The 15151-nt window shown below is 50.4% G+C and overlaps 1 protein-coding gene across 1 annotated transcript in view; it reads right to left on the reverse strand.

Moving 5' to 3' along the window:
• The window catches only part of LOC138480445 (C-type mannose receptor 2-like), a 102770-nt gene that overhangs the window by 30282 nt on the left and 57337 nt on the right, over nt 1-15151 (reverse strand). Inside the window, exon 3 of the mRNA XM_069612299.1 lies at nt 10226-10573. Within this exon, the coding sequence (XP_069468400.1) occupies nt 10226-10573 (348 nt within the window). The remainder of the gene's footprint in view (nt 1-10225; nt 10574-15151) is intronic.

Genomic DNA, 15151 nt, shown 5'->3' on the forward strand with positions numbered 1-15151 from the left:
CAGGTATCCCATGAAGCAGAGTGAAATCATGCATATTTCCCTTGGCTAAAATGCATAATGAAATCTCAGGTATCCGATGCCACAGAGTGAAATCATGCCTATTCCCCTTGGCTAAAATGCATAATGAAATCTCAGGTATCCCATGCCACAGAGTGAAATCATGCCTATTCCCCTTGGCTAAAATGCATAATGAAATCTCAGGTATCCCATGCCACAGAGTGAAATCATGCCTATTCCCCTTGGCTAAAATGCATAATGAAATCTCAGGTATCCCATGCCACAGAGTGAAATCATGCCTTTTCCCCTTGGCTAAAATGCATAATGAAATCTCAGGTATCCCATGCCACAGAGTGAAATCATGCATATTCATATTGGCTAAAATGCATAATGAAATCTCAGATATCCCATGCCACAGAGTGAAATCATGCATATTCCCCTTGGCTAAAATGCATAATGAAATCTCAGGTATCCCATGCCACAGAGTGAAATCATGCATATTCCCCTTGGCTAAGATGCATAATGAAATCTCAGGTATCCCATGCCACAGAGTGAAATCATGCATATTCCCCTTGGCTAAAATGCATAATGAAATCTCAGGTATCCCATGCCACAGAGTGAAATCATGCATATTCCCCTTGGCTAAAATGCATAATGAAATCTCAGGTATCCCATGCCACAGAGTGAAATCATGCATATTCCCCTTGGCTAAGGTACATAATTAAATCTCAGGTATCCCATGCCACAGAGTGAAATCATGCATATTCCCCTTGGCTAAGGTACATAATTAAATCTCAGGTATCCCATGAAGCAGAGTGAAATCATGCATATTCTCCTTGGCTAAAATGCATAATGAAATCTCAGGTATCCCATGCCACAGAGTGAAATCATGCATATTTCCCTTGGCTAAAATGCATAATGAAATCTCAGGTATCCCATGCCACAGAGTGAAATCATGCCTATTCCCCTTGGCTAAAATGCATAATGAAATCTCAGGTATCCCATGCCACAGAGTGAAATCATGCCTATTCCCCTTGGCTAAAATGCATAATGAAATCTCAGGTATCCCATGCCACAGAGTGAAATCATGCCTATTCCCCTTGGCTAAGATGCATAATGAAATCTCAGGTATCCCATGCCACAGAGTGAAATCATGCATATTCCCCTTGGCTAAGATGCATAATGAAATCTCAGGTATCCCATGCCACAGAGTGAAATCATGCATATTCCCCTTGGCTAAAATGCATAATGAAATCTCAGGTATCCCATGCCACAGAGTGAAATCATGCATATTCCCCTTGGCTAAAATGCATAATTAAATCTCAGGTATCCCATGCCACAGAGTGAAATCATGCATATTCCCCTTGGCTAAGGTACATAATTAAATCTCAGGTATACCATGCCACAGAGTGAAATCATGCCTATTCCCCTTGGCTAAAATGCATAATGAAATCTCAGGTATCCCATGCCACAGAGTGAAATCATGCCTTTTCCCCTTGGCTAAAATGCATAATGAAATCTCAGGTATCCCATGCCACAGAGTGAAATCATGCATATTCCTCTTGGCTAAAATGCATAATGAAATCTCAGGTATCCCATGCCACAGAGTGAAATCATGCATATTCCCCTTGGCTAAAATGCATAATGAAATCTCAGGTATCCCATGCAGCAGAGTGGAATCATGCATATTCCCCTTGGCTAAAATGCATAATGATGATCCCCGGGACTTACCAAACTTGCACACGTTTAGATATTTGGGCATACATATTTCCCCCTCAGTTAAGAACATGCCCATCTGCAACACAGTTAGGGCCGCAGATGGGGTGGTGCATTAGGTGAGCTTTTGGGCATAGTTGCCCTTACCGCTAATGGGACGAGTAGTGCAGTGAAAATAGTTGTCTTGCCGCGTCTGTCATCCTCCTTTGTTAATGTACAATTCCTTATACCAGCTGGTTTCTCTCGGAGTCTTGACTCCCTGATAAGGAGTTTTATCTGGGGGAAGGGGCAGACACACAATTGCATTTAACACTTCATGTAGGAAATGTGAAGGTGGTGGGATACAACTCCCATGGCTTGAACTTTACTACTTAGCAGCACAACTGCAATATGTAGTGAGATGGTTGACAGACGACCTGACCTTTCGACTCAGGGCGCTGATGGGGGTCGTGAAAGCAGCTGTGATGAAGGAGGCCCTATGGATTAAGGAGAATGGCTTGGGGGGGTTACTGTATAGGCTGCGTCTGGGAAGGCAAATATGGGCTGGAGCACTGAAAACTCTTCCACTACCACGGGCCTTCTCTCCACGTGGTCCACTGACATCAGACATAGGATAGGACAATAATGATATTATTGTTGCCAGGAAGTGGGGAGAGATGGGAATCTCCTTGTGGGGTCACATGTATAAACAGGGTGCAAAATGTCAAGTTGTAGGCCACTAGCCACACGCAAAAAGTCACTTGCCCCCATTTGTGAAAGAGGCGTGGTGGAGGACGCATCGCAAGCTCATGTGTGCCATCACATCAGCAGTAGTGTTGCGTTGGCAAAAACCATGGCAAATACTTATCACAGTATGGTGCTTGCAGGATAAATTCCCTGGTTGATGGCTTATAACAGTGCCAATGTGTGGGCAAATAGACAAACAACACCTACAGACAGTCATAGACCTGTTGGCCCGAGGACATACCTGTATCCTGGTTGGTGCAGTCAGAGAATGTAAATGGTTACTTTGCGGCACGCGTTCTACGCCTGCCTCATTTTATTAATTGGGTTACTGAAGTTGAAATTCAGCCAGGTAACTGCTCCCTTCTCCTTTCGATTCATATCATGTCTCTTAGGCAGTAAATCCCGAATACACTGTGGTCGCTGGTTTAAACTCTAGTTTCAAGTTAGAACGAACATTTAAATGCAGGCTGGTCCTTTGAAAATGTGCGGCTGGTCCTTTGAAAATGTGCCACGCCACCAGTTCAGGATGTGTTTAAGGTTCTATGCCATTTCATCGCCGTATATTTCAACGCCTGGCACTTAAACGTATACATTATAACGAAAAGGATCATTGATTTTTTTTTGGGAGGCGGAATTCTCCCACACCCCCCTTCCGCCACCTATTTTTACCTAGTCACTACCCACCCAAACACTTATCTGCCTTTTGTCACACCCTCCTCCCCTAAAAGAATTGTCGTATATTTTCGTTATAATGTGCACGTTTAAATGCCAGGCTTTTAAATATACAGCGATTAAAGGACGTTGTACCGTGTTTATTTACGGCGCACATGTATGTCAAGAATGGACAGCTTAAAGCAAAAGAAAAAAATGCTATTTGAGCACTGTTTGTTTAGGTTCCATGCTTCAGCATATTTACTGGGCAATGTATCATGAAAAAGGACTGGCTTTTGTGGCCGGCTTGTTTTCCTTTATAGGACAATAGTTCCCTCTACTGGTTACATATTGGTATTGCACCTGAGGGTTTATGACCTGTGGTTCCGGTGCTGTGATCCCAATGAAGTGGCAGAGAGTCTAGGAAATGGCTTATTTTTATACTCGCCCCAGTCCAATTTTCACTCTGCATTTGCGAGTGGCGATTGGAATTTCGCCAATTGATATAAAGACGATATGTTTCGACGAAATTAAAGATATGGTTGATGAAGAAGGGCTACATAAAGGCCAATATTTACGATATACGGGGATTGCTAGGAAGAAATGGGCCGAGAAGCCAGAACCCAATACATTATGACGTTAATGTATGAGCTGGAAGATGGCTGGAGACCTGTATCAGGATTCTACAGCGGGCTGCTCTCTGCTGCATGCAAAGGGGGGCTACAATCCAAGCTGGCTTGGGAATGGATTGTTGTCAGCAGTTTGAAGATACAAGCTGGACAAATGCACTGTTCTTTGTGAAGTGCGTATCCAGAAATGTGCAGTTTAGGTTGATACAGTTTAACGTGCTACATAGGACGCATATGACCCCCAGTAGAATCACTAAATTCAATAAACCGGCCCAACCAAACTGCCCTTGGTGTGGTAATATCCCTTCTCATGTTATACATATATCTTGGAGATGTATTTATTTTGATCGTATTTGTTTATATGGAGCCGAGGCCTGCAAGAATCAGGGCGTAATTTCTCGAGAGTACAGGCCTTCCGGCACCGGATTAAGCTGCTGTTTGACAAAGCAGATATTTTTAGATACCAATGTTCCCCGATGGAATACTTGCTGGGTGTGGCGGTGCCCGATGACGGGCGCGCACGCGACGGCGTGACGTTGCACGCCGTCGCGTGCAGTACAAATAAACGGGGCGTTTCCCGGCCGCGGCAGTGCGACCGGGAGGCCCGAACCCAGACAGACGTGTGGTCTCCGTTCTTGGTGCCTGGGGCTTACGGCGATACGCGCGGAGGACGCCAGTCACCTCCAACAGTGGCGACGAGTGGGGGGAAACAATGCCCGGGCCCGGCGGTGATCACAGGAACAATTTTTCACCGAAACGAGGTCGGAACACGAACTTCGTTTCACGCCGCGGGTAGTGCGATGCCCACGCAGCTGGCGGCCATTTTGTGCAACAGGCTGTGGGACTTCGGGAGGCTCCGGTTTGAGCCCTGAAGCGACCCCAGGCCCAATTTTTGGACATCCTGGTAGCTGATGGCTACACATACACGAGGTTATGCCTAAATAAGGCATAGACTCAATTTTGGGTTTTCTACGTCGAGTGGAAGCAAGGAGAAGGCCCATCTTGGCTGGGCCTACATAGCCTATTTGTCCTTGGCACAATTTTTGGAATAACGAAAGGCAGGGTGCCTTTTTCATCCCCTTCATCATCATCCTGGTGGCCTCACCAACCTTCATCCTCTTCATCATCACAGAGGTGTGCTGCAAGTGACTGTACCCAGGGGTGGTTCATGCTGAAAGTCACTTTGGACTGGGTGTTTGAGTTGCGGCTCCTAGTCAACAGTATAGGAGTGCCTGTGCACTCAAACTCATGAGTGACACAGAGGACCAGGACGGTGCACACGGCGCGGCGGCGCAGCTACTTCCTCGTGCCCCAGCGGCCCCGCAGGGCCGACAGCTTCCAATGCAGCAACCTGCAGGTGGTCAGGCAGCGGTTCCAGCTCTTCAACCCCAAATACAACCAGCGGCACCAGCTGGCATTCAACAAGCAGCACCTGTCATGGCCCAGGTACGTGCCCATGCTGCTCTGCAGCCCATCCCCGAATTTGATGTGTCAGGCCCGCCCTCCAGCTTGGGGCCCAGATGGAGAAGGTGGGTGGACCGCCTGGACATGTACTTCAGGGCCGCCCAGGTGGTTGATGACGACACCAGGCTGGCTACGATGCTATACTCGGCTGGGCCCTCTGTCCAGGAGACTTTTGAATCTCTGCCACAAGGGAATGGAACTTATGATCAAGCAAAAGCCGCCCTACAAGCGTACTTTCTTCCCCTTGCCAACGCGGACTATGAGCGGTTCGTGATGCTCTCTGCCAAACAAAAAGAGGACGAGACCTTGGACACATTCTATGGCCGCCTGAGGCGTCTGTCGCTCGCCTGTGCCTGGGGTGACGCAGAGGATATGATCAGGACCATGCTTATCCAGGCGTGCTCATCAGGCAAGCTCAGGCGCCAGGTGCTGAGGGAGCCCGGGATAACGCTCCAATGCATCCTTGAGCTAGGAAGGTGCCACGAGGTGTCGAAAGCGAGAGCCGCAAGAATGGAGGCTGGGTCGCGGCCTATCGAGACTGAAGAGGTCTGCGTGATGTGGCGAGGAGGAAGAGGTACTAGGAGGTTTTGTGGCGGCACCCGAGACAGAGCTGGGAGGGCAGGCGAAATTTGCCAAAAATGCGGGTATGACCTGCCCCACCAATCAGAATGCCCGGCAGCTGGCAAGACCTGTGGATGGTGCGGGTTGCCGGACCACTTCCCAAGGGTGTGTAGGGCGACTATGCCCGTATTGGTGCCAAGGGGCCAAGGCCGGGCTAGCTCCACTCGCCAAGGTCGGCCGTCCAACGTCGCTCAAGTGTGGGGATTCTGAGAAGCAGGAACCGACGACAGCCAAGGTGCATGGTGGAGGTGAACCAGTCTCCAGTCCCGGTCCTAGTGACACAGGGGCGTCGGTAAACGTCATGGCCCGTGAACATTACAATGCCATGGATCAGCCGCCCAGGCTGGTCACACCCAGGGCCCGCATCTTTGCGTTCGGTGGCATGGAGCCCATCCCCCTCGATGGAGCATTCGTAGCTAAAGTGGAACACGATGGCTCTCACATCACAGCACACTTCTACGTGACCCCAGTGAGCAAGAACACTTTGCTAAGTTGTGCAGCGGCAGAAGCTCTCGGCATCGTCAGCTTTGCGTACTCCATATACCTGGAGGACATCAGTGACTTACTGGAGAAGCATGAGGCTCTGTTCAAGGGGATTGGGCGGATGGCCGGGGAGCCGGTGCGGCTGCATATTGATGAGTCGGTACAGCCGGTGGCCCTGAAACATCGCAGGGTACCATTCCACCTCCGTGAAAAGGTCGACAAAGAACTGGACAGCCTCGTCGATCTAGACATCATAGAAAAGGTGGAGGGCCCATCCCCCTGGGTATCCCCTATAGTGGTGGCAAGGAAACTTAAACAGCAGGGCGCAGTCAGAATCTGTGTAGACATGAGAATCCCCAACAAGGCCATCAAAAGGGAGAGACACCTCACCCCGACGTTGGATGACATCATTGCGGAGGTGCAGGGCGCCCGCTTCTTCTCGAAACTCGACCTCCGGGCTGGATATCACCAGGTCGTCCTCCACCCCGAGTCAAGGTACATTACCACATTCACTACACACTGTATCGCTATAAGAGGCTGAGTTTTGGGGTGTCCTCGGCGGCTGAAGTATTTCAGAACATCATTCGGGGTGCCCTAGCTGACCTCGAGGGCGTCTTGAACATAAGCGATGACATTCTGGTGTTTGCGAGGACAGAGGTGGACCATCTGAGGCGTTTGGCGAAGACATTCGAGAGGCTGCGGTCGCTGGGGCTCACCCTCCATAAGGAGAAGTGCGAATTTCTGCGCCCCTCCCTGGAGTTCTTTGGGTTTGTGTTCAAGGAGGGGGGGTCTCCTGACCCCAAGAAGGTACTGGACATTCAGAAGGCACAACCACCGGAGTCAGTATCGGAAGTGCGAAGCTTCTTGGGCATGGTTACTTACTGTGGGCGGTTCATCAAGAACTTGGCATCCAGGTCTGAGCCTCTCAGGGCCCTGACAAGAAAAGACACTGTCTGGAATTGGGGCCCACTGGAACAAGCGGTGTTTGATGACATTAGACGTGCCCTCACGGCCAAGGACACCATGTCGTTCTTCGATCCTGCATTACAGTCGGAGATCATCGTGGACGCCAGCCCTTTTGGCCTGGGTGCTGTGTTGACACAAATTGACCGTGATGGTGGTGTCCGGCCAGTTGCGTATGCCAGCAAAGCACTGTCGGACGCCGAACAACGGTACTCGCAGATTAAGCGCGAGGTGCTGGCCGTGCTGTGGGGATGCCGCCACTTCCGACTCTATGTACTCGGACGCCCAGTGATGGTGATAACTGACCACAAGCCACTGCTGCCCATCATGGCAGGGTCATCATCCAAGCCGCCAGCACGTATCGAAAGGTGGATGCTGGCTCTTTTGGAGTATGGGGTGACTCTGGTATACCGACCGGGGGCAAATAACGCAGCTGACTACCTCTCCAGACACCCCGGGGCGCCTGGAGGAGGAGACCGAGACGCCTGTGAAGAAGAAGCCGAGGAGCATGTCCGAGTCGTGGTAGAAGCAGTCACGCCGAATGCCATGTTTCTTCAAGAGCTGGAGGCTGCGGCGGCACAGGATGAGTGTTTCAAGGTGCTGAGGCAGTCCATGCAGCAGGGGTCCTGGAAGTCAGCACTCGAGGCCCTGGCTGGGCGCACTCAGGAAGCCCGGACTGGGTTGGAGCAACTATGGAAGGTCCATGAAGAACTGTCCTTCTCCACGTCGGGCCTGTTGCTTCGGGGTGATCGGATTGTAGTTCCCCAGTCAAAGGTGGGCGACGTGATTGCACTGGCGCACCGGGGTCATCAAGGGGCCGCCAAGACCAAGGACCATCTCCGGATGAAGGTGTGGTTCCCTGAGCTGGAACGCAAGGTGGATGACTTTGTGGCGGCTTGTGTCTGGTGCCAGGCAGCATCGCCGGTGCAGCGGGAGCCAGTCATCGAGGCAATGCCAAGGGGGACCCATCCATGGGAGGTGGTTCATGCCGACTTCGGGTCCACCACCATGGGCACCCACTTCCTGGTCTTGGTTGACGAGTACTCCAGGTACCCCGAGGTGGAGTTCGTGGAGTACGTGGCGTTTGAACACGTGGTTGTGGCGGTGGAGAAGTTGTTTGCGGCTCATGGGTTTCCGCACACGCTGTGTTCGGACGATGGTGCGCCATTCCAGGGTGAACGGTTTGCAGAACTAATGGTGAGCTGTGGGGTGGTGCATCGGAAGATCACGCCTCTCTGGCCTCGAGCAAATGGGGAGGCAGAGCGTTTGATGAGGACTCTCAATAAGACCTTTAGAATTGCCCAAGGACAGGGGCAGTCCCTACAGAGAGCCCTTTACCAATTCTTGAGGGTGTACCGCACCACGCCCCAGGCGTCCACGGGGGTGGCCCCCGCAGAGGCGATGTTCAGGAGGTGTCCTCAAGGGTTGTTGCCAGAGGTCGGAGAACGTGAGCCTGCAGTAATTGATGACCAACGAGTCGAAATGGACCGGCGAGTGAGAATTGAGCAAGAGAACGTGCGGAGGGGGCTCCGCCCACAACAGCTGGAGCCGAGCGATGAGGTCCTCATTCGCAATCGACATCCGCATGGGAAGCTCTCCCTGCCGTACGAGCCTGAGCCACTAGACGTGGTGGCTGTCAGGGGCTCCATGGTAACTGCATCAGATGGCCGGTCGGAAGTGAATCGCAATGTAAGCTTCTTCAAGAAGCTTAGGGATCCCAGAACTGACCCTCCTCCTGATCCGGACCTTGGAGGAGCCCCGGAGGACGAGGGAGACCAACCCTGCATGCCGGAGTCCCCAGCCCTGGACCCGTCGATGGACAGATCACCCGTGCCGGAGGCGAGCCGGAGGTACCCCCAGAGGGCTGGGCGAGGGAAACCTGCTCGCCTCACCGATTACGTGCTGGGACACTTGGCTGATGATCAGAGAGGTGACAACTGTTGACTAAGGGGACCCAGGTGGATGCGAATAAAGGGGTGTTCATGGCATCGGGTTTGTGAGGTATTCTATTTGCAGTTTTGTTTGGTTTGCGGTGTATAGTTAAATTACAATCGTTTGGTTCTCCCCGAAAAAGGAGGAGTGTGGCGCTGCCCGATGACGGGCGCGCACGCGATGGCGTGACGTTGCACGCCGTCGCGTGCAGTACAAATAAACGGGGCGTTTCCCGGCCGCACCCAGACAGACGTGTGGTCTCCGTTCTTGGTGCCTGGGGCTTACGGCGATACACCTCCAACACTGGGTATATATATCCCAGACCTGACAACATTAGACATGTGGCTACGTTTATAGACCTGGCATGCGTTCTTGCAAAACAAAGAATTGCCATGGCGTGGAAGCAGACGGGTGGCCTGAGTTACGCACTATGGTGGAGGGACTTGAAACAATGGAGTACGGCTGAGACTGTAATTTGGCATAGAGCCCTGAAGAAGGGCCTTAGTGAATCCACTACCAACATTGCGGCATGGCGTGCACTCCTCCTGGCGGTGTCCTGCACTTCTGATGACAAGCCTCCATGAGTAATCATGGCGCTCTTTTTAACTGCCTTGGAAGAACAGTAGTGATGTTGTGAGGTCGGTGCTTCTTTGACAGCGTTCTGGGGTCATGTAGGATGGATTACCCCTGGTGGGCCAGAATGACCCCCTTACTGCTACTTTCTCCAGTCATTAATGTATATGTGTACTGAATTGTCTCTCATTTGATGATGTATCATAATATTAAGAAACTGATGCCCAGTTTTCTTTGTTACTCACCCTGGAATTGGTACTTTTGACATGCTTTTGATATCTTCTAATATGTTATTTTCAACTGCCAATCAACAGATTTCAAAATAAATTAAGTAGCCACTGTGTATGTGTTTGCCATGTTTGACATTATGCTCTCCTGAAACTCGTCATTTTTTAAAAATGTTTGTGTATAAGGAGAAGCCTCATGTTGGCAGGAAGTGGTTGCCGGCTGAACCTGTCACAGATCCTTACCAGTATAACACAGAAAGTAGTACTTGCTGCCGCAGGATTGACTGTACCAGAGCCGATTCCTGATCGTGCCACAAGCGTAGAACTTCATCCACTCTCCTTTCGCCCAGCGTGTGTAATAATAGCTACTCCCATCCACCCACTGCCAACTGAGGAGGCCTCTCGACAAACCGATCCAGGCCTCGTTTCCCTCCAGCTTGCTGGATGCTGTGGTGAGTTGGGGATCGCTGGTAATGGTCATCAGGGTGCCGCCGCCGCAGTGGTCACTGCAATGGTGGTTAGCTTCTGTCCATGTTTTCCTCTGTTTCACGAGAACAACTTGTCTTGCGGCAATCAGGGTCAGACAGAGAACTAAAGGCAGGAAGCAAACACAAAACACATTACACAGGTTAGTCCTGCTGTCAATCAGATGAAGGAGGAGGTCTGATAGCGGTCAATGGACAGAGAAAGAGGCCTAACCGCTGTCACAGAAAGAGAAGAGCTGGCAATTCTATGTCAGGATCACAGGCTCGGATTATGCTCACCTCTACCCTTTACTTCTCGAGCAGCTTCTTTTATAAAACACTGTTAACATGCAAAACAAGAAATAAATACAATGTCCAGGAACAAACACTCATAGTTTGAACTTGGTAGGGTGATGAAAGTCCATGTGACCCTGCCAGCCAATCCCAGTCCATATTCAGGCACAACACTGATTAGCCAACTCTCTTGTCCTTTCTTTGCTGCTCGAGCAGCAGATAAATGACTTTTATTTTCTCTCATAGTTGTATGTGTGAGATCTTAAGAGCGTGCTACTTTTAAAGTTATTTCTTTGTCAGAGCCTGAGTGCACTAGGATTGCAGAGCATAGCTGCGACGCGCAGCGATCGTGAAACAGAACCTTTCCGCACAAAGTCAACTCGGATAAACAATGGGGCCTCGGGCTCCGGTGCTCCTTTCCTAGGCACAGTAGATGGCAGGCTACGCGAAAGCCCGCGGGCAAGCGCAACGGGACCTCGGGTTCCGGCGATTGCCTTCACACTTCGACGCGCCCCTAGTGATTCAAGACCAGCTTTGCAACGCGGCACCAGTGGCCTCACTATCACGGCGTCAAAAGTATTAAGGGATTGGTGGTGATCCTCAGCACTACCTGGCGGCAAGCCCATTCATAAATTATCCTCATTACACAAGCATGGCCTCAGCCCCATTCAGTCACACGGCGTGGCACATACGGGCACAGTCCCAGGTCAATACTGTTCCATATATGCCCAGACCTTCTTTCTCCTGCTTAACCAAGTACATTTCTAGATAGTTTCACCTGTGACACAACCCCAGTGCCGGTAGCAGCACAATGAGTCGAAGAGAGCACAGCTCTGCAGAGGAGTCAGATGAGCCGCACTGTAGCCAGCGGCTGCACCCTTCCATGGGAAGAGTGACACAGAAGGCTGTCTGCGCAGACTTAGGGCCAATCAGCAAACAGCTAAGTATCATGGATGATTTTATAGCCTTCTTGCAAGGCATGTAGGAGCTCAGAGAATTTCAGAGAGATGGGGAAAACCCAAGGCCGGCAGGGCCAGGAGTGCCCGGACCCACCTGGCCTCCCCGCTTCAGAAGCATCACAAGCGCGTAAAGTCATGGGCTGAGCCCGGGGTGAATATACCTTCCCCTTGGACAGCCAGGATGAGGACAGCTGGGCAGACCCCTCTGATGAAAGCCTGGATGAGAGGGAAGATCAGTCCTCAGATACGGGAAGGCTGCCTAAAGCCGTGAAGAAGCAAGAGATCAGGGGAGGATGACAACCTGTTTGACCCAGATAGCCTCGTCCACCCCAGGTCAGCAGAGTGGGAGCCGCCAGAGGGATAGCAGCCTATCTGGGGAAGAGGCTGTGCATGCCTCTGTACAAAGATGCCCACAACAAACTCAAGGGCGAGAGCCCCCAACCTCGTTTGTCAAACTGGCTGAGACCCTGGAGATCAACAAGCGGTTGCTCTCGTTTATGGGGTGCTTCGGGAGAGATATCAAAAAGGGCATCGATCGGTCTTGAAGGGTGTGCCAGGATAAAGTGTTAGACTTAGCCGGTCCCTTGGCGAAGGTGTGGCAACTGGCAGAGGAGGCCAAGCTGCAGCAGCAAGCAATCGATTCCGAGGTTCTAGCGGGATGGGCGCAACGTGCTATTTGCCTCCTTAGAAACACCAACTGCACCCTGGCTAGTAAATGCAGGAGGTTGATCCTAGTGAAAATTGACTCTAAACTGGGGTACCTTGCATCATCTGAAGCAGCTCGGGGAAGCTGTTTTGGTGACTCCTTCATCAAGCCAACCCCAGCACTGCCACCCACCTTCTCGTTCATCCAGCTCATTAAGCATGTGTCAGTGGAGGCATTCGCTGCTACTTTCTCTCCTCCTACACCTCTGGCTGACTCATACTCTCACACAGCCCTATCCACCTTTGGCTGACTCACTCTCTGACACAGCCCTCTCCAACCTTCATCTTTCTATTTCTTACACTCTGGATATCCTTGCCCCTGTCATGAGGATCAGTTTGAAGACTTCATTCAAGTGTAACTCTTGGTATGATTCAGACCGCATCACCCTTAAGTGCAAGTGTAGGGTGGCTGAGAGGAAGTGGGGGGCATCAGGTGCACCCTCTGACAGACTGGCCTGCTGCCTGCTCCAAAGGCAATACAGACTCTCTGTCCTCTCTAAAAAGAGAGCTCACATCCAAGCCCACATCTATGCAGCATCTAACAACTCCGCCAAATCTTTCCAAATCTGCAAGGAGCTGGCCAATCCTGCTGCAGTCTCTACCTCACCTGTTCCCCCCCCCCCAGGCCCTCTGCACAGCTTTGGCATTTATTTATTTATTTTTGTATTGTCACTTATATAGCGCAGCCACTGACCCGGAGGTTTAAGGGCGCTAAACATACAAAGGCACATGTGAAGAAAAACAACATAGCACATGGACAAATCCTCCTGGCAGCCGATTCTAAAATCCAGACAGCTACTAGTTAAACAGATGGGTCTTCAGTCCCTTTCTGAATATTCTGATGGAGGATTCTTTTCTGAGTTTAGTGGGAAGTCCATTACAAAGGGATGGTGCTGCTGAGAAGAAAGCTGCATTTTTCACCTGTGTTAGCCGACAAGTGGGCAACTTGAAAAGAGAACAATTATTGGATTTCTGATTGTAATTACAGGCTTTGGGGATCAGATCATCCCTAAAATAGGACGGGCCAGAATTTTTCAGAGTTGAAAGTAATCGTCATTAACCAAAAATGGATTCTTCCCTTGACAGGAAGCCAATGTAGCTCCTTTCTAGCGTCTGAGATATGATCCCTTCTGTTTCGGTCGACCACGACTCGGACTGCAATATTCTGCATCACTTGAAGTCTGTTAATCTGGCAGTTAGGTAGACCGATCAGAAGGCTGCTACAATAGTCCATTCCTGAACCAATTAACACACGTGCAAGCACTTCCCTGCTTAACTTAGAGAGGAAGGGACGGCCATGAGATAAGAGTTTAATATAGTATGCAGTGGAGGCAACTAAGCTACTGACCTGTGCCTTCATGTTCAAACTGCTGTCCAGATAGACCCCTAATGTCTAAGCCTTTTTTTTGTTTCAATAGTACAACCCCCAATCAAAAATTGGGAATGCTGTGCTCCCATCTTACAGACTTTCCTTTCAGTTCCTACAAACATCAATTCAGTCTTCTTCTCATTAAGCGAAAGACCATTGGTGTCCATCCAATTTTGGATGAGGCCGTAGATCCTGTTAATTTCTGCTTCATCCACAGAGAATATGCCATTGAGAGGGATGATACATTGGGTATCATCGGCATAGTTAGTAAACTCAACACCATTGAGATCTAGGAAGTCCAAGAAAGGCACAGTAACAATGTTATAGAAGATGGGGGATAAGCAGGCTCCCTGTGGAACTCCCTGTGTCAATTCTAATGAGTCAGCATCAGCCAGATCACTGCTCACTCTCCAGTACCGACCCCAAAGAAAATAATTGACCCATCGAGCTGCAGAGAGAGAAAAACCTGCTACCGCCTCCAACCTGGAGACCATCTAATTTCACCACTAAAACTCTAGACATCCTGTCCACTCTCTCTGGCTCTACCTCCTCTTCCTCTCCCTCTACAATTCCTGGCCCCTCTCTGGCAGTTTCTCCTCTGTCTTACTCACTCTTTCCACCCCCGTTCGCTACAGACAATGTTTCTAGACAAGTCTGATCTATGAAAGTCTCGTCAAATCAGGAGCTCCTCTGTTCCTCCAAAACCAATTAGCACCACATCGACACCCTTGCTCCAGCCATGGCCGATTTCTGCAATCCCTCTTTTGCCACTGGAACCTTCACTACCCCCCTCATGCACTGTCTTGTGCACCCCCTTCTTAAGAAGCCCTCTGCCGATCCTTCCTCTCTGGCAATCTATCACCAGATCTCCATCACTCCTTTCCAGGGCAAACTCCTGGAAAAGCTGCACATCTCCCAGCTTCACCTACATACTGAATCTGTTGGTTGTCTCTATGATCATCAGTCTGGCTTCAGAGCAGCCAGAAGCACGGAAACTGCTCTCATGAACACCTGTGAAGACTTGCTCTCCAATCTTGACTCTAACTTTCCTTCTGTCCTCATTCTCCTTAATCTAACCTCTGCTTTTGACACAGTCAACGACTCCATCCTGATCAATGATCTCCATCACAACCTGGTCGTCTCTGTTCAGGCCCTTGCCTGGGTGACCTTTCTCACAGAGCAATCCTCCCAGGTCCAACTTGTGTCTTTCCTCTCTTCTATCTCTCTCTCTCTCTACTTGTGGTGTTACCAAGGGGTCTAACCTCTCTCCCAACTACTACCTGGCACCTCTGGTCCACCACATCTCTACTTTCTGCTCTAACTTTCAGTGTTATGCAGGTGACACCCAGCTCTCCTTCAGGATCACTACAGCCTCTTC

The sequence above is a fragment of the Ambystoma mexicanum genome, chromosome 1p (genome assembly GCF_040938575.1).
Source record: "Ambystoma mexicanum isolate Mex_15411 chromosome 1p, UKY_AmexF1_1, whole genome shotgun sequence".
Taxonomy (NCBI): domain Eukaryota; kingdom Metazoa; phylum Chordata; class Amphibia; order Caudata; family Ambystomatidae; genus Ambystoma; species Ambystoma mexicanum.